We start from the raw sequence: 26,040 nt of genomic DNA on the forward strand, positions 1-26,040 counted from the left end.
CAATCTTTTAAAAGAAAATTTGATGTTGAGTGTGTGTGTGCCCATGTGTACTTGGGTGGGAGCACATGCACACATACAATCTGATTTCTCAAACTTCAAAAATTTCCTTTATTTCTTGGACTTTTTTCATGACATCTTCTAACAAATCTCATCTAAAAGTTTGGAATATCAGGGCATTAGGATTAAAAGTCAATTCTCAATATTAAATTACTGAAGATAATAAATTGAGTACCTAAAACCCATGCCCTACTGTGTTGTGGATACAGCAGTGAAGAAGACAGACTTCTTATTTGCTCTCACTGAATGCACACCCTGTTGGTAGGTATCACAGATTAACAACAGTTAAGTATAATGTATAAACAACAGATCAGTGGTTGCTAGAGTTAGGGATGGGATAGCATGTCACTAACAACGCAACAGGCATTTTGTGTTCACAGGATAGTTCTGCATTTTGATTATGATGATTACATACATTTGCACCTGTGATGAAACTGCACAGAATTACACACAAACACACACACTTGAGTGTGTGTAAACATCAGTGAAATCTAAATTAGGTTTGCGGTCTAGTTAACAGTATTCTGCCAATATCAATTTCCTTATTCCTATATTGTATTAGATCATGACTGAAGTGGTAATTACTGGACTGTATACAAATGTCAAAACTTATTAAACTGCATACTTAAATTGATTATTTTATTATATGCAAATTATACCTCAATAAAACAAATTTTGTATTTTTAAATGTGAAATTTTAAAACGGAATTTTAAAACGGAAAGCACCATTTAAATTAAGAGCTGAAGACTGAGCAGAAGTAACTTAATTCCAGGAAAGAAAAGGCAAATTATGCAGGAAAATGTTAACTCAGCGGCAGGTCTGGGATGCTCAAATCCTCTCCATTCCCAAGAAAGGTATATTTTCAGGGCTGGCCCTTAGTCTCTTAAAAACTAAACCCCTGAAATGTTCTGTCTGATAAGAGCACTTTTGCATACCTGAAGACGGCCAAAATTTGACCACCAACTGGTGAAAAAACTGGCCACCAATTTGAACCAGATAATTTATGCACACAGTTTTGATGGTAAACACCTGTTTTCTCTCTAGGGTCTGGAATGTGAATAAATGAGGTCAGTCACGTAGGCGGTTGTATGCCTATGAGACTGACCTCCAACACACATCTTAAACACTCAAGTTCAGGCCAGAGTCTCTGCTTGGCAAACTTTTGCATATGACGTCACACTTTTTTTTTTATTATTATTATACTTTAAGTTCTAGGGTACATGTGCACAACGTGCAGGTTTGTTACATATGTATACATCTGCCATTTTGGTGTGTTGCACCCATTAACTCATCATTTACATTAGGTATATCTCCTAATGCTATCCCTCCCCCCTCCCCCCATCCCATGACAGGCCCAATGTGTGATGTTCCCCTTCCTGTGTCCAAGTGTTCTCACTGTTCAATTCCCACCTATGAGTGAGAACATGCGGTGTTTGGTTTTCTGTCCTTGCAATAGTTTGCTCAGGATGATGGTTTCCAGTTTCACCCATGTCCCTGCAAAGGACATGAACTCGTCCTTTTTTATGGTTGCATAGTATTCCATGGTGTATATGTGCCACATTTTCTTAATCCAGTCTATCACTGATGAACATCCCGGTTGGTTCCAAGTCTTTGCTATTGTGAATAGTGCCGCAATAAACACACGTGTGTATGAATGTTACACTCTTTATTAACCATGAGTGCTTCTCCTTCAATTACCAAAAATACACAAGAGTGAAAAGGGGAGAAGAAATGTACGCAATTAAATCTTCAAAGCACAGAAAATAAACCTTCTAATAAGAGAGTTAGACCTATATTACATTTTAGCTTGTCTGGAAAAGGGCAACTGATAATTCCCATACTGAGAATGCCAGGCTTAACTAAGGCTTAAACTAAGATTTCCCTCTTAGACCTGCAATTTCAAAATGTTTCTTAACTGACAGTTTTAAGGCCAAGAAAATATAGAGAAGGAAGTCAATTTCTAATGATACAATTATCTGAAAACTTGTAAAAATAAAAAAGAAAACTGGAATAAAAATAAAAGGAAGTTGACCAATAAGAAGTAAGTACGCCCCGGCACCTCACAAGATTCTATAGTTAAGTTTAGATTCTATATTATAGAGTTAAGTTGCAGTTCTAGACTCAGTATTCTCTTCAACTTCCTACTGAAACTCCTTTTGTCAAGGAAACCACTGATTATTTAATGTCATTTAAAAGCTAATGGGTGGACATACTCATTCTAAGTCTTAACTCCGGTAGGAGTAAACAATGACAAACTCACATCAGGCTCAGGCACCTGAAGAGCTTAACGTTTCAACAGTGCTAAAAGATTTCTATACAAGTTCAGCATCCTCAGTGCAGACTAATATGACTTCTTGACTAAACATGGACACTGGCCTTCAAACTAACAGCCACCGCCATTTGCAAAAAGTTGCCAATGAAATACTTATAACTTTAACAAATGAAAATTGAGAGAGAAAAAATAAATGTTATATGGCAAAGAAAAAATTTGATTCCAGGGTAAAACAAACTTTTCCTGCTGAGTTCTCATGAGTCATTAGCTTTATTGTCAGACTCATTTTTATAAATTTCTGCTCTACAGTGAATAGTGTTAATAACAAGATTCTAGTTTATTTTTAGAGCATGCTGATTACTATATTTCAGAATATTCACAAATAGGTCAAAGTATTTAGTGAGTCATTGAAATTTCCACATTGGTAGTCACATTTAGGCCATCTTTTAATGCAACTATGTGCATCCTTAATAATTATGTCCAACCAGTAATATACTCAAACACTTGTCAGTGTTTTCCTCATGACCCCTCCCAAAATGGACTTGGATGAATTTTCAGAAAGAGAAATAATAAAATTAGGGTATTTTATTGTAATCTATCTATTTCCCTCCCTCTCTTCTTTTCATGGGATAGGAGTGGTGGTAGAAATAATTTAAACATAATAATTTTATTTCTGCCCTGGCTAAACCAAATATATACATACATATGTATGTATAAAATATATGTATTTTTAGAAACTGAGTCTTGCTCTGTCACCCAGGCTGGAGTACAGTGGCACAACCATGGCTCACTGCAGCCCAAACTCAAGCACAAGTGGTCCTTCAGACTCAGCTTCCCAAAGGGCTAAGATTACAGGCATGAGCCACCGTGCCTGGCCCCATTAAAAATATTGATTCATCTGCATAGAAATTAAAACAGAGAACACTAAGGAGTGTGTTCAGTATGTGCCAGACATTTCTAAGTGCTTTGATATGCTGTTTCACTGAAGATTCACAACAATCCCCTCTGCCCATTTTCCAGACTTTAAAAAAAAAAAAAAAAAAGGGCTGGGTGCGGAGGCTCACACTTGTAATCCCAGCACTTTGGGAGGCCGAGGTGGGTGAAATCATGAGGTCAGGAGATCAAGACCATCCTGGCCAACATGGTGAAACCCTGTCTCTACGAAAAATACAAAAAATTAGCCAGACATGGTGGTGGGCGCCTGAAGTCCCAGCTACTCAGGAGGCTGAGGCAGGAGAATCACTGAACCCGTGAGGCAGAGGCTGCAGTGAGCGGAGATCGCACCACTGCACGCCAGACTGGGCAACAGAGCAAGACTTTGTCTCAAAAAAACAAAAAAAGAAAACCTAAGATCAGTTAAGAAAATGAACAGACAAGCTACAGACTCAGAGAAAATATTAGCAAAACATAACATTTTGACAAAGGGCTAGTATCCAAGGTATATGAAAAGTCCTACATTTTAAAATCATAGAGACAGAAAGTAGAATGGTGGTTGCTAGGGGCTGCAAGGAGGGCAAATGAGGAAATATTGTCTATAGACTTTCAGTTTTATAAAATGAAAAGAGTTACAGAGAAGGATGGTGGGGATGGTTGTGCTACATTATGAATGTATATAGCACCGCTGAACTGCACACTTAAAAATGGTTAAGATGGAAAATTTTATGATGGTTAAGTATGTGTTCTACCACAATTTTTAAAAAACTGGGAAGAAAAAGTGCACAATTTAACAATACAAATTGGGCAAAAAGGTTTAACCATATTTTCAAAAAAGGAGACCTACTAACATTCAATATGCACATGGAAGAATAAACAACGCAAACAACGATTAGCTGGTACTCAGAGAAGTGAATAAAAAATCACCACATGATTCAACCACATACCCACCCAGTCAAAAGGCTAAAACAAAACACTGACAACATCAAATGCGGGACAGAATGTAGAGCAACCAGAACTCTCATACATTACTGGAGGGAATATAAAATCATACAACCGTGAAGGATCAAAGGGTAGATACAAAATTTATCTAACATTAAAGTCCCAGCCCATGTTCACAAAAATGCTTGCCAAAGAATGTTCCTAGTCATCTCATTAATAGTTTAAAAAAAAAAAGGGAAACAGTCCAGATGTTCATCAACAGAAGAATGGATAAATACATTACAATATACTTACATAACAGAATACTACTCAACAATAAAAAAATTACTGAAATCTCAAAAACATCATGAGAAAACAAACTTCACATAAAAGAATGTGCACTATAAAATCTGTTTATAAGAAATTCTAAAACAGGCAAAACTAAACTACGGTGGGAAAAACAGAAGAGCAATGGTTGCTTCCCATGACTGGGAGCAAGGATTGACTGGGAAGGGTCAGTGGGAAACTTTCCGGGGTGATGGTCATATTCTACATTCCATAGAGATTCAGATTATTCTGGTGAATGTATCTGTGAAAACTCAGTAAATGTATACTTAATATTTAGGTATTTAACTGTGTATAAATCAAAACAAAAACCGTAATTGAATACTGAATTCTAGGTTAATGATACTTATGTTGAAGTGTGCTGACACTTGAAACTTACTTCGAAATGTACGAAAATTTAAAATGGATTAATGGCTAAAGGGATGGAGAGATAAAAACCATTATGTGATAAAAGACACATAACAAACATGAATAGTAGAATCTAAGTGGTTGGTATGCTGGTGTTCATTATCAAATTCTTTTAACACAGCAGTACATCTGAAGTTTCATAATACAATGTCGTAGAAAAAATAAAACTTTGAGGTACAGAGAAATAATTTCCCCACAGTTAAATGTAAGCAATTGATCAGAGTGATCACACTCAGTCATGAAGCTTGTTGACGCCAGTAAGTCTCCACATAGTAACCTTTACCTTCTTATATACTATTAGCAGAACAGTGAGAACGACGTTTTTTGCAACCTGGATCTGAACTCTGTCATCCCTTTGCACTTAACTTTCTCTGGCTTCTCAGTGTCTTCACAATCAAGGTCAGATGACTGAAAAGGGAACCTCAAGCCACCCCTTACTGTCTCATCTGTTACCCTGCCCTCCAGCCACACTGGCTTTTTATCAGCTCCTTGAATCTCCAAGCTCCCTTCTACAAGGGGCCTTTGTATGAATCCAAGTGTGATAAGGCCATTAAGCATCATAACAATTCAATGACTTAGGATTCCAACAGCATTGCTAAAGGGACCTGCTATATAAACCAGGACCAGATTCTGGATGCATTATAACAATTATTCTTACATTACTGAGGTCACAAGAAGGTAAAGGAAAATGGGGCAGAGTGATGAAATAAGAATAAATACAAGCTAAGATCCTGGTAGAAGCCATGGGCAGTAAGATATGGGAACAGTGGACATGTATGCTCTCAGCTGGCTGAGGACTGACCACTGCTCCTTACTTTCCCAAAGTGAGAGAGCTTATCTTAAGATTCATGTAGTAAGGCAACATCTTCAAAATCTACTCAAAGGGTCTCCATTTGGTAGTAACTTCTGTTTCCCAGCAAGCAAATACAAATCTTTAGAGGAAAGAATCCCCAAACTAGGCCCTAAAGATTTCCACATGTGAAGTTCAACAAAACAAGAGTTCAGAATTCACACACAAGGAAAAAAGTCACTGTGAAAGCCACCAACAACAAATGTGAAGAGCCCAAGGACTTCAGATGCTATAAGTCACATTCAGAATAGACATTCATTATATATGGAATGGTAAAAGAAATATTAATAAAAGGCAGAGAGATTAGCAAATAATAAGGGCCATACAAAGTGGCCTGGCAATTTAAAAAATTTTTTTTAATCATAAGCAAAAAAATCAATAAATGCACCAAACACAAAACTGGTCACGGTTGAGGAAAGCTGGTAATCTGACAGACTAGACTGATCTGAATTATGTATCCTTTAGAAAGACAAGAAATTAAAAACATGAACAAGCAGCTAACACACATGGAGAGACTGAGGAGTTCTAACATAGATCTAAACCAAAATCCCAGAAGAAACAACAAAAACTGAGAATAGACATATCGGAATAGACAACATCTAAGACATTTCTAGAATTGATGAAAACGACCCTAGAGGTACAGGTAGCATGACACAGATCAAGCAAGGGAAGAAAAATAAAAAAAGAAAGAAAATCCACGACTCGTTTGTAATGAAGCTGCAAAAACCAAAGAGAAATAAGGATCTTCAAGTCATCCAGAGAGAAAAGACAGGTCACCTACACAGAAAGACAAAATGAGAGCTGAGTTCTCAGCAGCAAATAAACAATTAAAGACAGTAGGAAATAACCATCAAAACGCTGACAGAAAATGCCTACCCTGATTTGTGTACCCAGCAATACTATTTTTCAAGCAGGGAAAAAAAAGAATATTAGAAAGATAGATCTAAACAACACAATTTATAATCTTGAATGGCTATTTATTGAGCCTGTGCCAAACAATTAGAGAAGACACATTCCACTCAAGCAAAACTGGAACCTTAACAATATCTAAATATGTGTAAGATGATGAAACAAGTCCATACAGAACTTAAACAATTAGTATCAAATGAGCCACAGTCTCTAACTACAATGCAAAATTATTTTCAAAATGAGCTAAAGAGATAAATTATTAAATCCATGGATGATCACTTTTCCATTTATACCAACAAGGTATACTGAATGTCCTGACCAACCTCCTAGCTGAAAGCAACTAAAAATGCTGAACAAATTAATTTTTTTTAATCTTCTTGAATGCTTACATGAGCTAGGAAACAAAACAAAACAAAAGATACTCAAGTAATGACAGGAATACAGAAGTGTATGGGAGAACTTAAGGTCAGCTTTTACCTTAAGGGTAGAACTGAAGAATAAAAACATGTTGTAAAAGCATGACAACTGGCAAACAAAAGCAAGCATGGGAAGGATAAAAACAAAATTCAGGATAACAGTACCCTGAGTGGAGTGAAAGGGCAGTGTGCACAGTGAGGTGGGCCACAGGAACATGGGACAGGAAAGTATCAGGATGTTCTTTTCACCTGAGCAGTAGGGTCACGGGTATTCATTATATCACCAATTATCACACCTTATAAAAGAATATATATATATTAGATATTACAGAATCTACAGAATTAAAAAGTATCAATATCATCAAATTCTGAGCCCCAAAAAAATCATTGATTTAGCCTAGAATTCAGTGGAAGTATGTTATGTACATATGTAACCATCTTAAATGTTTGCATCAAATATTAAAGACTTTAAAGGTCAGAGAATGCATATCATCACATTCTGAGACCATTATAAAGTGATTAATTTATCTCATACTTCAGTGAAGGTTCTTACACACAATACTTACATAATGTTTCAGCTGCATTCTCAGATAAATATACTCTGGCTATAGAAAGCTGATGAGGACAATTACTGATTTATCTGCGCCCCATTTGCACGTGTGTTTAAATAGCAGAAAACTCTGGATTCCAAACTGATTTTGTAACTTTGGAATTAAACCCTTTCCCAAGTTTGGTGCTGCCTGTGTAGGACAATATATGGGTCACTCATAATAGTTCTGGAATTGCCAAGCATGTGGTAGGGCAGATTCTGCATTGAGGCTTTACCAGGAGAAGTCAAATATTTAATTACTTACCAAACCAGCAATAAAAACTCATACTATATTCAAAACTTTCTTGCCAGATCAGGGTAAAACTTAAAAATATGCTTTTTTCCCACACAAATGAAAATTATACATGTTATACACATGGCCTGTTTTAAACAACAGCATTTAATGCTGTTAATACCTTCCACATCTATGAACAGTTGTACCTCCCTGTTAATGAGGGATACATAAATTTGAAAGTCAGTACATTTAACCTGTTGAAAGACATCTGCAACACCTCTAATTTCTTTCTTGTTACTGTAATATGCCTATAAGCATCCTTGTATATGTATGCATACATGTGTAAATCTTACTATTTCTTTTGAATAAATTCATAAAAGTAGAATTATTAGGTCCAATCATAGGAAACTGCCAAGGTTTCAACTGTTTTTCACTTACAGTAAAGATGGCAGTCAATAGGGTCACCCAACAAACCGGAGGACATGAACATATTCAAGGCTTTTGGTATACTGCCAATTCATTAATTCTGACAAATCATAGTATTTTGTTATTGTTGTTGAGACAGGGTCTTGCATGGGCCACCGCACCCAGTCAATCATAGTATTTTCTTTCTTCCTCCCTTCCCTTTTTATGATTTTGGTACCACCTTTAACTCCCTCCAATTACCATTACTTGAGCCAGAAACACTGGCATGGAAAAACGACGACATCGCCAGTCACCAATGGGAAAGGAAAGTGACCATGACTATACTTTCTTTTAAAATGTATGTACTTGATAAACTATTATAAAAGGATACACAAAATGAAAGTGATTATTAGAATACAGATAATTTAAGTAATGTTTTAGAAGTATTTTTTGAACTTTCTAAAAATGTGCCATGCCAAGCATGGTGGCTCACGCCTGTACTCCCAGCACTTTGGGAGGCCAGGGCAGAAGGACTGCTTGAGGACAGGAATTTGAGACCAGCTTGGGTAACATAGCAATACTCTCATCTCTACAAAAAATTTTTAAAAAATTAGCGAGGCATCATGGCATGCACCTATAGTCCCAACTACTCAGGAGGCTGAGGCAGGGGGATTGCTTGAGCCCAGAAGTTCAAGGCTGCAGTGAGGTATAATCATGCCACTGCACTCCAGACTGGGCAACAGAGCAAGACGCTGTCTCTATAAAAATAAAATAAAATTTAAAAACATATTAAAATGTACTCGATAACAGATTTTTAAAAATTAAAAAGACAAAAAGAGAAACTGTAGAAATGAATGACAGCAAAGAGTGGGGTGGAGGAGCTGAAAGGTTCTACAGAGTACACATAGGAAGGAAAAAGGAAAGCTATGTACCATCCCATAATGTGCAGCTCACACTTGTATGGTGACATGCAAATGGCAAATGCTGAATCCTCTAAGTCTGCTACTGTCTACAGACTGAAATTCAAAATGTCGCTGGGCAATTACATGGCAGACAATTTTATCTCATTTAATGAACATAATAGTCCTATAGGATAGTTATTCCATATCTATATTTTAATATATAAAACAATTAAGCAAAAAGAGACTCAGAGGTACCTAAAATCACAGAGCTATTATACACAGAACAAGCACATGACTGCATATTCCTTTAAGCAAAATTTCATTAACACTTAACTATACTTAGTGAATGTCTTGATCAGAATTTTTTTTAGACCACTCTGACTGGATGGCAGTACCAAGGATAGACTGAATTTTTAAAAGGTTCATTACACTTAGCTTTCTCTTGGGTTTTATAAAAACCGCTGAACTGAATTCTATAGACTACCATAAGATATATCCTATTAGTAAAATAAAATCTGGGATACACTGGTATGTGCAGTACTCACTTTATCATATAGGAAAGTCTTCCAACAAAGAAAAAGTAGGACAACCTAGTAACAGTGTGAATAAGGAACAAAAAAGTTGCAGACTTTTAGGTTAGCCTAGAAATTATAAAAAGGAGTCACTTAGTCCTGTATTATGCATTCCAGAAATCAGTGTTACTAAAGTACCCATGTATTTCCTTAGTGGGTAGAATTTTTTTCCAAGAAATAATACCAATAGTGACACAGATCACATACCAAAAGAAAAATGCTAAATAAATATGAGTTATTTAAACTCTCATTATCTCCTTAGGCAAAATATGAAGTTCAACAGACTGCTAAAGGATGAGATGTAACAGTACATCAGAACCAGTCTGTAAGCTGAACATTATTTTTGCAATGAGTAGGCTTCCAATAAGATCAGCTGGAATCTGAAAATGCCTTCTTAATCTTTCCATTTTACCAACTTAAATTCCTCTCTTATTCAACTCTGTATTATCGTAAACCTTCAAAACTTGTCACCAATCCCTTACCTCAGGGGTCCCCAAACCCTGGGCCATGGATCAGTACCAGTTAGTACCTTATTAGGAACCAGGCCACACAGCAGGAGGTGAGCTGTGGGCAAGCGAGCATTACCGCCTGAGCTCTGCCTCCTGTCAGATCAGCAGTGGCATTAGATTTTCACAGGAGCACAAACCCTGTTGTGAACTGCACATGCGAGGGATCTAGGTTGCGCATTCCTTATGAGAACCTAATGCCTGATGACCTGAGGTCGAACAGTTTCATCCCAAAATCATTCCCCTACACTCCATCCCCCTACACTCCAACCCCCAACACCCTGTGGCTCTGGTCTGTAAAAAACTGTCCTCAAAACTGGTCGCAGGTGCCAAAAAGGTGTTAGGTAAAGCAGCAGTCCCCAACCTATCTCCTATGTGACGACTTCTTCACAGACAAGATGAAAACAGACACAACCCTGCAAACAGCTGGAAACTTCCTTAGCTTCCTACTCTCTCAGCTTGAACCTTTCAAGTGGTAACATCTATCATTATCTTACATAGAAAAATATAGAACAACTTACCTTCTTACCTCCTTCTTTTGAATCTAATTCACCATTGCTCTTTCACGGCAGTAAGTGCCTAGACTTACATAATAAGCCTTTTTCTTCCTTATTTTCACATCTTGTTTTAGTTCAATCTCTGGGTCCTATCAAATCCATCCACTAAATTTGCGTATTATAATATACTTTCACTTTTATCTAATTTCTTGCCAGAATGATTGAAGAGCCTCTAAACATGCTTGCAACCCTTTAAAAATTTAATCTATCCCTGATACTGCCATCTAATCACAGTGGTCTCAAAAACAACTCTGGTTAAGGCATTCACTAACTAAAGTTTTTAAATGGCTCCCAATATCTGCAGGAGAAAACCTAAACCCCTGTTTACATGACGTTTGTGGTCCCTCTCTCACCAAAATGTTATGAACTATTTTAGCTAAGACTGCACCACATTCTCTCTCTCCCCTCCGTGTTCTTGTCTAGAAAACACAATTCTTCTTTATTCTACAAAGTCGGAGACTACTCAAATGATGCTTTTCAGTGGAGCCATCTCAATACCAAATCTATACTAGGTCAGCAGACTCTTCTATGCACAGTCACATCATTCGTGCTTACTAACAGCAACGGATCAAACATAAAGTCACTGTTTACAGGAATCCTCCACTAGACAGAAGAATTTAAAGGTGTGGATTATGTGATTTATTTCTGCATTTCAGGTCCGGAATAGTTAGTTAATAAATACTTTTATTAAAGCAAAAAAAATTACCAAGTACATTTAATGACAAAATTATATGTACAAATGTCTTTTTGACGTTTATTAACATTTTTGGCCTTTTACCTTACATATATTTATTGTCTATCTGATGCCTTACGGGGTAAAAAGCAAAGCAAATCAATTTCATATGAGTATAGTCGGCTCTGCAACAATCTCTACCTATGACAAATTCGTTGATATTCAGGCATAATAATAGTATTTAAAGCTCAAGAAATGATTGTAGACTTACTGTCTCCATATAATAGAAGTTATCTTTTAAGATTTACTCAAGTATACAAAAGCTCACAAAGCACAAAAAAATTAATAATTCCATACTGGTTAAAAGATTCTTATTGCCATTCAGCAACAAATTTCTATTCCTCCAAATGTTAGCTTTAATCAAATTTGAAAATAAAAATACGTAATAAATAGGATTCAAAGAAACAAACAAAAAAGTATATTAAAGCAGCCTCTAATACCTGTTGATAGAAGAAATTCAAAGTTGGCTTATCTTCAGTAAACTGGTTTAGAAATCCTTTTGGCAAATAACGAATTCTCAATTCATATCTAAAAATAATTCACAAAACAGAACAATTAGAAATTAGTCATTTTCTCAATTTATAGTCTACAATTACAATATTATTTTGAGTATAGCATTCCTAATTACTCTGAAAGATGATTTTTAAATATAAGCTATCATCAATTAATCTTTAAATGTAATTTGTAAACATTTTAGCACAAAAAAAGAGCACATATCATAGATGTGCTACAGCTCAGTGATTCAAGGAAACAGAGCATAGGACTTCTGGGCCTTAAGAGGCCTCTTAAGGCCCAGAAGTCCTTCCAACCCCATGGGTCATTCTCCACCACTGCTCAGGGGAAGAACTGCCCTGACTTCTAACATCTTCCACGACTTCCCATGTCTAAATTTTTACCAGTGGATTGCACAGTATGTACTCTTACTTGCTCAGAAAGCTAAGCTTTAAGAATGGATAAAACAAACCAACATCACCAGAATGCTCTTTATCTTTCTCATTCTCTCTTTATGTGTATGTGTGGCTCTACCCATATGAACACTCTAAATGTCTTCTGGCAAACATATGTACACAATTCGGTTGCATATATACCTAGGAGCACTGGATAACAAATACATCCATTAGCTTTAGCAGATATTATCAAACAGCATGCCAAAGAGTTTGTAACAAGTCAAACTTCCACCAACACCATGGGGATGTTCCAGTTCCTCTGTATCCTTTTCTCCACTTGGCATTTTCTAACTTTTTTGTTTTACTCACTCTGATTGGCATACTGTAATAGTGCATGGTGATTTTAATTGGCATTTCTTTGGTAAAAGTAATGAAAGTGAGTATTTTCACATACTTTTTGGTCATTTTGAATATCCCCTTTTGTGAAGTACCTGTTGAGTTTTTTATTTTTTCTGCCCAGGCTGGTCTTGAACTCCTGGTCTCAAGGGATCCTTCCACCTTGGCCTCCCAAAGTGCTGGGATTACAGGCGTGAGCCTCCACCCTTGGCCATGTTCAAGTTTTTGTCCTTGTTTTCCTACTAAATGGTCTACCTTTTCTCCTTCACCACCTACTGATTTGTAAGTGTTCTTTATATAGTCTAGATTTGAAGCCTTTACCTCCTATTGATTTGTAGGTGTTCTTTATATATTTTAGATTTGAGGCCTTTGTTAGACACAGTGAATATCCTCTCCCATTCTGTAGCTTAATGGTATTGTTTTTTTAACCACTCAACAAAATTTCAATGCAATCTTCTGAGGAAGCAAAGTTTGCTACACATATACAAGTTCTGCTAAGACTTATAAATGTACACTTTATTAAAATACAAAATTGCCAAACAATTCGGTTCCATTTCACTTTTACTCTCAGAAAGAGTTCAATAACTTACTGTAGATATTCTACACTGGGTTATTATACAAGTATAACAGATTTCATTTATTTTCAACTTAGGATTTACCAGGCACATAACTACTTTATGTGCACTATTTCTCTCTCTTTTTTTGAGACAGGGTCTGGCTCTGTTGACCAGGCTGCAGTGCAGTGGCACAATCTCAGCTCACTGCAACCTCTGCCTCCCCGGGCTCAAGTGATCCTCCCACCTCAACCTCCTGAGTAGCTGGCACTACATGCACATGCCACCATGCCTGGCTAATTTTTGTATTTTTAGTAGAGCTGGGGTTTTGCCATGTTGCCCAGGCTGGTCTTGAACACCTGCATTCAACAAATCCGCCTGCCTCAGCCTCCCAAAGTGCTGGGATTACAGGCGTGTGAGCCACCACATCTGACCTGTGCACTGTTTCTCTTAATCAATTTAATAATCAGAGAAGAAAGGTATAATTATTCGCATTCTGCAGACTAAAAAAATGCTCAGCAAAATATTATTAGTTCCAGGGTTACATGTCATTGATTCAAACAGGTCCAAGGAGGCTCCCATTTTATTTATTTTTTTGGTGGCGAGAAGTTCCCATATTAAAGACAAGGAAACTGAGGTTCAAAATGAAACAATGGGCAGCCTGGCTCCAAATCCAGCATTCTGATGCTGATGATGATTATCAACTAACATTTTCTGAATATTTAGGGTATGACAGGAATTGTGATAAGCATTTCACACAGAAGATTTCTTTTTAGAGAAGCACAAGGAACATAGGCTCTAGATAAAGATCACCTACGGGGGGCCATGTCACTTATTCACTGTCAGCTATCACTTCTCTGCGCCTCAATTTCCTTATAAGGATGTTACAAGAAGTAAATGAGTCAGTAGACACAAAACACCCAGAACAGTCACTGGCATATCATAATAAATGGTTTCTAAGGTTTATCATTAGTAATAACTCGATAACTGTTTATTCCAGCACAGATCATGTCTCACATAGAGTTGGAGGTGCTGGAAATTCAACAGTGAATAACAGGCAAAGTGCTAGGTCTCAAAAAGTCTGCATTTTTGTGGCAGAAGTCAGACAGCAAATACACAAATATATGTGAGATGGCAGTCAACGTCATAAAAAAATCAAAGTAAGGGGAATAACAAATGATTAAGTATTATTTTTATAAAGGATAGTCAATGATGGACACTCTGATATGATATCTGAGCAAAGATCTAAACAAAGGAGATGAGGAAGGGCGTTATACAGTTATGTGCAGAGAAAAAGTGTTCTAATCAGGTGGAACAGACTATGTAAAGGCCCTGCTGCTGGAGGATGCTTGGGAAGACAAGTGTAGCTGGGGCAGCCTGCATGAGGGCAGTGAGTAGAAATGAAGCTTCACACAGACCCTTACAAGTCATGATAGCAGGGTTCTTTCTCAATGAGAAAGGAAGTCAAGGGCATGCTGTGCACAGAGAAGTGACATCACAGGATTTTCATTTTTCATGATTAGGGTGTATACCATGCAGAACAGACAATGGGGACCAAAGGAAGAAGTAGGGAGACTAGGAGGAGACAGCAAGATTCTGGGTGAGAAATAATAGCAGGTTAATATTCACCTTATGTTCACAGATTGGCAAGACAATTTTAGGGAATTACATAATCTTCCCTAGATCCCACAGCTATTTAGAGGTAGGCATGGGATTCCTCTCCAGCAAGAACATGAATATTTAAAGGCACAATGAAATGAGGAGAAGGCACCTATGTCTTAAAAACAGAAAGGAACTTAACTCAAGCCTGCTTATGTGAAGTTAGACAAGGCCTTTAGATCATGTTAAGAATTTTGATGGGAGCTAAACGACAAGAACACATCCACATAAAGCAGGAAATAAGACACTGGGGACTAACAAGAGTGGTAGATGGGGAGGAGGGAGAGGATCAGAAAAAATACCTGGTTGATGAAATAATCTGTAAACCAAACCCCTGTGACATGTAGTTTACTTATGTAACAAATCTGCCCATGTACCCTTGAACCCAAAATGAAAGTTAAAAAGAACTTTGTTCCCTGCTTCAACACACTACAGTCTAGCAAATTTCACACAAAACCCTACTGAAACTTTCCTCAGTCCTTAAACTGCAACGTCTGACACCATGTTCTCGTACCCCACTAGAGCTGACATCCCTACTCTACTCTCTTACACAAAACTCATCATTTTCTTTACACGTCTGTTTGCCATTTTAAGAGTCTAGTTGCATCCTGACACATACTTCCACTTCTCTGCTATATGCCTCTCCATGGATTCCCAACAGCGGCTAAATACTATGCCCTAAATAAAATCATTCTTCTGTTCCTACTCTTAGGCAATATGTTCTTATTCATGCCATTGTCATCTAGCTTCCTCAGTCTTACCACCAAATATGAGCACTAAGACACCCAAAAGTAACCAACTGAGGATAAGGAGGAAGAGAGTATGTTTTTGAAAAGCTGAGTTAGATTAAGAATATGATAGTCCTGATACTGAGAAGGGTTAGCTAGCTAGTCTGTCTTTAGTGAAGTAAACAAAGCATTAACTTCACACAACACAGATGCCCTCATAAAAAAAACTGTGGTGTGAACAGTCTGTTCTTACAATAGACTTCCAATTTTTTTTAAAAAAGGGAAGAATGGAAAGAGAAATTTATCATTTAGCAACAATTATAGTAATAATCACTGCAAGACAGAATCATCAATGAATGCTAAGATTAGTGGGTGAAAATGAGAAACAGAATGTTGCAGTATCGACGTATCTTCCCAGAAGATATTTCTTAATTATAAAGGGGAAACAGTAACCTTGTAGTGGAGAAACCTGGCTTCCATTATCTTAACTAAATGATCCAAGTTAGAACCACCTGTAAATTGAGTTGTGTCATCATTATGGACTTCCTGATACAATGCAACGAGAAAGGTAGGACATCTTGACTGTGGCAGTTTTGCCAAACACACATAACCTTAATCATAAAAAACAATATCAAACTCAAATTGAAGAACACAATACAAATAACCAGTGAGTATTCTTCAAAAATGTAAAGGTCATAATGACACAAATTAAGGAATTGTCTCAGATTAGAGAAGACTTAAGGAGACATGACCATAATGTGGTGTTCTGAATTGGTCCTGAACCAGAAAAGGAACGGTAAGTGGAATAATTGGGAAATGTGAAAAAGTCATATAGATTTGTTACTAGGACTGCATCAATGTTAATCTCCTGGTTTTACTAGCTTTATTATATAAGATTTTAATATTTAAGGAAACTGGCTGAAGGGTACACAGGATTTCTGTGTACTATTTTGCAACTTTTGATATTATATTGAGAATTTTTAAATTCCCACAAATACAAGACTGACCTTTTGTAGCTGTGGTGACAAACACCGCCCCCCGCCCCCCCAAACACACACACACACACACACACACACACACAAAACACCAGTTTTAAATCAGCTTGGTCAATAAACACCAGTTGTACAGTCACAGACCCACTCAAAACTAATTTTACAGCACCTTTAATCAATCAACTGATAACTTGCCTCAACGAACATGCATCTACAGGTCAACTGATTGGCAGCTCTTTCTTTAATTCAGCCAAACAGGAACTAACTCTAAAGAACATGCTTCTAAAGACGAACAGTCTAACTTGTGTAACCATGTGTCTAAAATTGATGCCAACCCATTCCCACCTCTGAAAGTTGGCCAGCTTCTCAATTTCATACTTCCAAAAACCTTGTATAGTATCAGTAGTGTGTTCTCCTCAGGGAGACTGACTGATCAGCACAGCTTTCCCTTAACAGCATAATGAAGCCACTTTTTTCCGATTTAGATAATGAATGATCATGATGTCAGATTTGGACAATACGTAAGTAGTAAAACTTTTTTTTAAAGCAAAAAAATGATTATGACAAAAATCAGGATATCAGTTACCTCCAGAAGCAAAGAATAGAGAATGAAATTGGGAATGGGCACACCTCTAATTTAATGGGCTACAATTCATTTCATACAAAGATAATAAATATGTTGCTGATAGGAAACACATAAACAAAGAGGGGGCACTACGTACTGTTAACAGAAAGTATAGATGAATATATTATAATCATGAACTTACACGTACTTAACAACATAGCCTTAAAATCATAAAGAATCACAAGACAGAATTACTAAAAAAAAAAAGTACATCAACAATTACAGTTGAATAGTTTCTTCTGAGATGAGCATGTAGCAAAATATATGTGTATAATATATACATTGAATACATTAAATGTCACTTTTCAAGCAAAGTATGAACAATATAATCTTCGAATAATATGACAATAAGCTTGAAAAAATGTACACAAACACACTCACCCTCTTTATAATAAGAGAACATACCTTTTTTTCAGAAGGAATGAAAATATCAACTAAGTACTAAGGCACAAAGAATCATCTCAACATAGTTAAAAAAGAGTCAACACCATAAAATTGTTATTCTTCCTATAATGCAACAAAATAAATCCATAACCAATAATCTTTTGTTTTATAAGCACATATGGTAGACACCTAAACAACACACTTAATCCACCCCTTGGTTTCTTCCTAAAATCTTGAAACAAATATCAAAACACTGATTGATAATAAAACACTATCTAACAAAGTTGTGAGACACAGACAAAACTAAAATGACCATTTATAGTAAAATACATTTACTGGTAAACATGAATGAACAAAAACAAGTGAGCTAAGTGTTCAATTTAGAAATGTGGTAAACAGAAATAATAAAATATAACCTTCATAATAGGAATATATTATAGAGTAAGAATTAACTTAGTAAAGATGACACAAAGGCTTTGCAGAGAAGACATTAGAAGGCATCCGAGACAAAGGACACAGATGTTACAGACAAAATCCAGATGAGGGGAACCTGTAGGACAAGTAACACAGCTTCCTTCACAAACTGCAAGTAAAGGGGAGAAACTGGATGAAGATGCTATAGATTACAAAAGACTGAAAAGACAAAGGGCACACCTAATTTGGATCCTAATTCAAATAATTTATCTTTAAAAATTTTGTCATGATATTTAATAAACAAGTCAAACTTTGAATACTGATGGGATAGTTTATGAAATTAAGAATAATTTTTGGAGATTTTTAAACAATGTTTGGTTATATTTTAGAGCAGTAGTTCTGAACCTTGAGATTCTGCCCCCTTCCTGTTTCCCCTAGGAGACAACTGGCAGTAACTGGACATACTTTTGCTTGTTACAACTAAACAGGGTGGGGTGGTGGGCTCCTATCATTTAGTGGGTAGAAGCCATACAACATATATATACAAAAGCTCCCCACAACAAAGAATTATCTGGCCAAAATTTTAATCCATGATTAAAATTTAAAAAACAACAAAGAAAAGCATGTTGTCATGTTATGCACAGACCATTTTGAAGTCTAAACTATTTCCATGAATTTATAACTTTGTCACCAAAAAGGAGTGGATGCACTGCTCATAAAAAATCTGAAAACAAAAATTTCTAACATTTCAAGATTTCTCCACTAAATAAAAAAATCTGATGTTAAAATATGAAAATATATTTCAAAATCAATTATATTGAAAGGAATGATCATGGAATATGGAAATTCACTGACCAAATTTCAACAAGGGTTTACATAATTGGTGACTGGTAATGAAAAATCAGTATCATGATAAAGCACACACAGACAGTGGTATCCCTTCTATTTAATTATGCATATCTTTGTCAAGAATACTTTTTGCTATGACAACCATTAAAAGCAATAACAAAATAAATAAAACCTGAAATAAGACCTTTGAATCAGAAGTGGGGCATGGTGGCTCATGCCTGTAATCTCAGCACTTTAGGAGACAAAGGCAGGAGGAGTGCTTGAGCCCAGGAGTTTGAGATCAGCCTGGGCAACATAACAAGACCTTGACTCTACTAAAAATAACATAACATAACATAACATAACATAACATAACATAACATAACATAACATAACATAACATAACATAAATAACATAACATCAGCCGACCGTGATGGCATGTGCCTATGATCCCAGCTACTTGGGAGGCTGGGGTGGGAGGATGGCTTGAGCCAACGAGGTTAAGGCTGCAGTGAGTCATGATTGCACCACTGCACTCCAGGTTGGATGACAAAGACAGACCCTGTCTCCCCTCTCCTCTGCCAAAAAAAGACCTTTGAATTAGTGTAGTCAAAACTATTAACACTGATCCCAGTGGCTAAGGCAGAAAGACCATATGAGGCCAGGAGTTGGAGTCCAGCCTGGGCAACACAATGAGACTTGTCTGTACAAAAAAATTATTTTAAAAATTAGTTGAGTGTGATGGCAAACACCTCTAGTCCTAGGTAACTGGGAGGCTGAGGAAGGAGGACTACTTGAACCCAGGAATTCAAGGCTACAGCGAGCTATGATGGTACCACTGCACTCCAGCTTGTATAACAGGGCAAGACCTTGTCTCAAAACAACTATTTAACCGAGACTTTCTTTAAAAAATAAACCATACTAGGCCGAGGGCAGTGGCTCACATCTATCATCCCAGCACTTTGGGAGGCCAAGGCGGGCGGATCACGAGGTCAGGAGATCAAGATCATCCTGGCCAACATGGTGAAACCCCATCTCTACTAAAATACAAAAAAATTAGCCAGGTGTGGTGGTGTGAGGCTGTAGTCCCAGCTACTCAGTGATGCTATCTCAGATCACTGCAACTTCCACCTCCCAGGTTCAAGTGATTCTCTTGCCTCAGCCCCTCTAAGTAGCTGGGATTACAGGCGTGCACCACCACGCCTGGCTAATTTTTGCGTTTTTGGTACTGATGGGGTTTCACCATGTTGGCCAGGCTAGTCTCGAACTCCCGGTCTCAAGTGATCCACCTGCCTCAGCCTTCCAAAGTGCTGGGATTACAGGTGTGAGCCACCGCGCCTGGCCCACTGCATGCTTTTAAATTTTCTACTTTTATATATATTTTACAGCCTACATTATACAATCAATATGTTGACCATAAGTAAATAAATAAAAAATTGATTAAAGATGAGAGACAACATAAGGCTGATAGGGAGACTTAAAAATGTAAAACATGCAATATCTCCCCATGTTATCTCAAAATTTTAACTCAATTCCATTTTCAGTACTTTCGAGGAGGAGAGAACTCTTGGAGAAATAATAATTCACTAAAAACTAGGAACTTGGGGAAAGAAAAGAATTCAGAGAGGAGCCTTGCCATGATGCTACAAAGCCATGAGAAGATGAAAACAGAGAGGAAGGTAAGTGGGAGAGAAGAGAATCAGAAAACAGGAAGACACTGGAGGAGACAGAACAGGGGAAGAATTCAACTGTACAACCCAGGATTAAATTGTAATACTGGTGGGCAGGGCTTCCTCTTTCATTTTCTTATATATTGCTATGGCAACCCAGTACTGTACCAAATGCAGGCGGAAGGGAGGGAGAGCGAGCGAGTTAAGGTGAAGAATGTAAGATTTCAAAGGAAAGCAGGCATGCTGAATCAGTTGTTTTCAAAGGAAAGTATTCACCTTGGTATTGTCAGTGTCTGGCACAGAAGCATTCAGTAAATGTTTAATAATAAATCAGTAAATTTGGTTTCTCAAATGCCAAGAAAGGCTTCTCTTAGATTTGGTCCTCAAATCCCTGAATTCGACATCTGAAAGGAATAGTGATATCCAATTAACTCAGTCAGAAGCCAAACAGATCACTCTATGTAGGTGATTTCAGACAATCAATATAATTTAAATTATAATTCACTTAATTATTTGAGTGAAAAACTTTACAGTTTAAATCTGTTGGAAATCTCCCAAAGTTTCATACCTTTTACTGTATTATAAACTAGATCTGGTAGCATAATTTAAACAGTTTTGCCTGACTCAAGCTCCTAACAAATACTACCTACTTAACTAGGCTCTCCCAGCATCCCAGAAATAGGTAAGCTCCCACCTGCCCCTGGACTGACTGGGAAAGCGCTGGGGACAGGCTGGGGCACACACGCACACTTCAGGAGTGATTTTCAAACGCAGCCTCAGACCCTAATGGTCAACACAAGTTCCCCTGGAGCCTGTGTGGGGATTGGGAAGAGCTGGCGGCTACCCCAGCCACGGCTCTGAGCCTTCCAGTGACTTCTGAAGGAATTTACCATTCCCTTATTTATATGTTCTATGTGGTCTTAACCAACATGTGTTCCCAACAATCTCGTTAGGTGTTTTCACTTTTACTTTATAAAAAGTGTGTCATGCTGTACGTCGTATTCCAGGACTTTTTTAAATTGAGGTAAAACTCACATAAAATATTAACCATTTTAAGATGTGAAGGAAAATCAGTGGTATTTAGCGTACTCACAAAGTCGCGCTAGGACTTACTTTGTCACATGATGTTATACAGCTAAGCTTCATTCATATTGTTACTCGTACCTGTAGTTCATTAATTTTGACTTGTGTGACATTCTACTACCATGTGAATAATCCCCAAGTGACTTAACTGTCACTGCTTATGCCATGAACATGATTGCAGTTGTAGCCTAGTATAGAAAGTAGAGCTAGAGTCCCTGAAAGAGAGAACTTGAAGGAGAACTGCAGGATGGTAGGGCATGTAATCACTTGACATTCAAGAGGATGCCAAGCTGGATTCCCAGGTGGTTTCACCAATTTATTACAACATTATCCCTAGCAGTGCAGGTGAAAGACTGTCAGGTCCATAGCCTCTCCAGCTATAGAGAGTGTCAGACAGTTGACTTCTCGCCAACTGGAGGCAGAGTTTCACTGAGCTATTGATTTGAATTTCCCTGATCAATAATGAAGCTGACAGTGCCTTCTATGTTAACTGGCCAAACTTATTTTTTCTTTTATGAAAATACCTTCACGTCTCTTGCCTATCTATTATTGAGGTGTCTTTTTTTTTTTTTTTTTTTTTTGGAGATGGAGTCTTGCTCTGTCACCCAGGCTGGAGTGCAGCGGCACGATCTCGGCTCACTGCAAGCTCTGCCTCCCAGGTTCAAGCAATTCTCCTGCCTCAGCTTCCCCAGTAGCTGGGATTACAGGCATCTGCCATGAAGCCCAGTAATTTTTGTATTTTTAGTAGAGACGGGGTTTCACCCTGTTAGTCAGGCTGATCTCGAACTCTTGACCTCAGGTGATTCGCCCATCTTGGCCTCCCAAAGTGCTGGGATTACAGACATGAGCCACAGTGCCCCATCAGCAATTTTTTATTGATCAGAACTCTTTAACACCACCCTTTGTTGACTGCATGTGTTACAAATACCTTCTCCCACTTTGCAACTTGTTCTTGTACTTTGAAAATGTATCTTTTGCAGAATGTCTTAATCTTAGTACAGTAAAATTTGCCATTCTTTCTTTTTATAGTGAACATTTTGGAGCTCTTAAGAAAATCTTCCTAACCCAGGGCCAGAGACACATTCAATTACACTTCCCACAAAACATGTTTTTTTAAAGTTTTGCATGTGATGTTTGTACATCTCATAGATTTGTGTATTGAGGTAGGATCCAATTTTGTTGTTCTTCTTCCTACATGGATAGCCATTTATCAATCCAGCCCTTCCTTTCAACCAGTGACATGTCATGACACAGAGCTCTCTAAGGTCATCCTGCCTGAGACAATTACAACCAAATATGTGTGCAGCAAGCTAGTTTACCAAGCTGTTTAAAGAGTGAAGACCAAGTGAACAAGTCTATATTTCAGGTTTATTCAACAGTATGAATAGAATCTATAGCAGATAGCACAAAAGAAGAAGCTATGTCCAAAAATGTCATGGAAATCAAAATTTATACCCCATTATATTGCTGAGTCCTGGAACTTTCATTTGACTGTTGAGATCTTACTCCTCAGAAATAAAGCCAGAACTGCAGCTGCCTTCACATACCCACCTATGAACTTAGATGTCTGCAGGTGACAGAAAAAAAATTTGTCATGTTCAGCTTCTTGTACTTACATATCTAATACAGGAGTAGAGAAGAAACAGCTAAGTGTTTGGATTCAATTTCCACTATACCACCCATTTAAGCCATATATCTCCAGGAAAAGTTATTAAGCCTTTCCAAACTAAGGCTTTCTCAAAGTAAAATGGCAAAAAGAGAGTACCTACATAAGACTATCATAACAGAAATTAATTTTGATGAACTACATCAAATGTCTGACACACAGTAAACAACATGTGTTAATATGGTAATACTGTTATTAACTTACGCTAATATTGTTTGGTTCCTAGTTGAAAACAAGTTTCTATACCATCACATTACTTTGCGTCTGGGCTTCTTTTACACAAGCATTATCAGTATATTATTTATTCAGTTTTTATTCAAATATTGTTTATTGGGTGCCTATAGTATACCAGACATGACTAGAACCAGGAATAGAGGAATGAAGAAAACAAAGTCCCTGAGAAAGAAAGATAGACAACACATATATAATATCAGTCTTCAGAAGTCTATAAAAAATTAACACACTATATGAGCTGATGAAAAATCACAAGGAGCTTCAGGTAGGCAGTGGGCTCTTTAGGTAGCCAGTAGGAGACCATAGGGAAGCAGTGACATTCAAGCACATTCCTGGAATGAGGAGGTCCAAGCCATGCCTGGAAAAGGCAGAACAAACTCAGCAGAGTCACATCAAGTTCAAAGGCCCCAATAAGAAAGCCAGGGGGCTAGAGTTGAATACGTGAAAAGTTGTAAAAGATAAAGGAAAAAAGGGAGGTGAGACAAAGAAAGCCTTAATTAAGATGAAGGGCTATATTATTCAACAACTAAAAAGTCTGGCAATAGAGAAGAAACCATCACATCAGATCCCAACTTGAGTATTTATGGAAAGAACTCTAAAATATATTAAAGAATTTAATGGAAGGAAAACCGAAATAAAAGGGACCAATGTCACCAGAGTGGAGGAAGAAGAGGAAGAGCAGAAGGAGATAAGGACTGTGAGGTCATCAGAAACTCCAGAGTATGCTCTGAGTGTGATGAGAAACTACTGGAAGTTTCTGAGCCCAAATGATTTACAAATAGAATTGGATGGCTTACATTCTAAAAAATACATCAGCAAATCCCATCAGCTCCCACCTTAAAAACACAACCCTGTACAACTGTTTCTCACCACTTCTATTATTATTCCCCTACTGCACCATCTTTTAGGATTTTTGCCTGAGTTATTGCACTAATTTATCAGTTTCCCACCTCCATCCAATCAAATGTATGATATAATGCCCAAGGCAGGTGTAGGGAGAACAAAAGAGAAGAAAAGAGGTTACTGGAGCACCCCAACATTTAAAAGCCAAACAGTTCAGAAAGACTATGAATGGTCAATGAAGGAAAACCAAAGCAGTTTGGTATCCAGGAAGCTAAGTGAGGAATATTTATTAAATTTTTGGTGATAATAGCTTGTATTGTAATTGCCTTCTACATGCCTAATGATGCTTTAAAAGATGTTTACAATTTTTTTCACATGGTATTAACAGGGTATAGTCCTTTTCCCCCTGGTTACTATTTGTCTGATATACTTTGTTCCCTTTCTGCTTATATTTTATGTATGAGTTCTTCAAATTCAGTTACTATTTTGTTTCATGGAGCCAGTGCATATTTAGATCTACCCAGTTTTTCCCATCTTGCATCCGAGACCCTCCCCTTCAGAGATCAGTTTCGTTTTTCCTAAGGTGTTTTTGTCAGAGGTTCCTTTGGTGGTAAATCCTCTGAGGAAAATGTCTCTATCTCACCCTGTTCTTGAATGGCAATTTAACTGGGCAAACAAATACAGGTTGCCAGCTACTTTCCTCACCACTTTGAACATATTATCCCACTATTTTCTTGGCATCTATTATTGTTGTTGAAAAGTCTGAATTTTTCTCTGGGTGTCATCCTGTTGTGTTCTCTGGTACAACAATATTTTACTATTAATACAATCTGCCAAAGCATCAGTTTAGTTTTATTGACTCTGTTTGGGATTTTATGTTAATCCTGTATTTGAAGGCTCATTCATTCATTGATTATAAAATATTCTCAACCATTATCTCTTAGGATTATCTCCTCTCTTCCCCATTCTTTTTTATTCTTCTTGAGTTTCTATTAGGAATGGGTTGACCTTCTTATTCTTTATGTTACATCAACTTACATTCACATTTTCCATCTTTTCATCTCTGTGGTATGTTCTGGGAAATTTTTTGTCTTGTTTACTAATTTTTCAGCTATGTCTAATCTGCTATTTTATCTATCCTACGATTTCTAGAACTTCTATTTGGACTATCCAAATTCTCTTGGTTATTTTTGATAGTCTCCTGCTCCTTACTGACACTTAAATTCCTCCCCTTTGAAATATACAGAACCATCAGTATTAACCCTCATAACTCTTGAAAATACCTCATCAGTTTATCTGTCACATTTTCTTCTGTCATCATCTCTACCTACTATGCATGTAACTTTCACTAATTTTTTTTTTTTTTTGAGACAGAGTTTTACTCTGTCATCCAGACTGGAGTGCAATGGCATGATCTCAGCTCACTGCAACCTCCACCTCCCAGGTTCAAGTGATTCTCCTGCCT

At 37.2% G+C, this 26,040-nt stretch overlaps 1 protein-coding gene across 1 annotated transcript in view; it reads right to left on the reverse strand.

Annotated features, from left to right (window-relative positions):
• PTK2 (protein tyrosine kinase 2) overlaps window positions 1-26,040 on the reverse strand; it is a 342,995-nt gene that overhangs the window by 234,564 nt on the left and 82,391 nt on the right. Inside the window, exon 6 of the mRNA XM_011990150.1 lies at window positions 12,052-12,139. Coding sequence (XP_011845540.1) covers window positions 12,052-12,139 — 88 coding nt within the window. The remainder of the gene's footprint in view (window positions 1-12,051; window positions 12,140-26,040) is intronic.

Source organism: Mandrillus leucophaeus, unplaced genomic scaffold (assembly GCF_000951045.1).
Source record: "Mandrillus leucophaeus isolate KB7577 unplaced genomic scaffold, Mleu.le_1.0 Scaffold371, whole genome shotgun sequence".
Lineage (NCBI taxonomy): Eukaryota > Metazoa > Chordata > Mammalia > Primates > Cercopithecidae > Mandrillus > Mandrillus leucophaeus.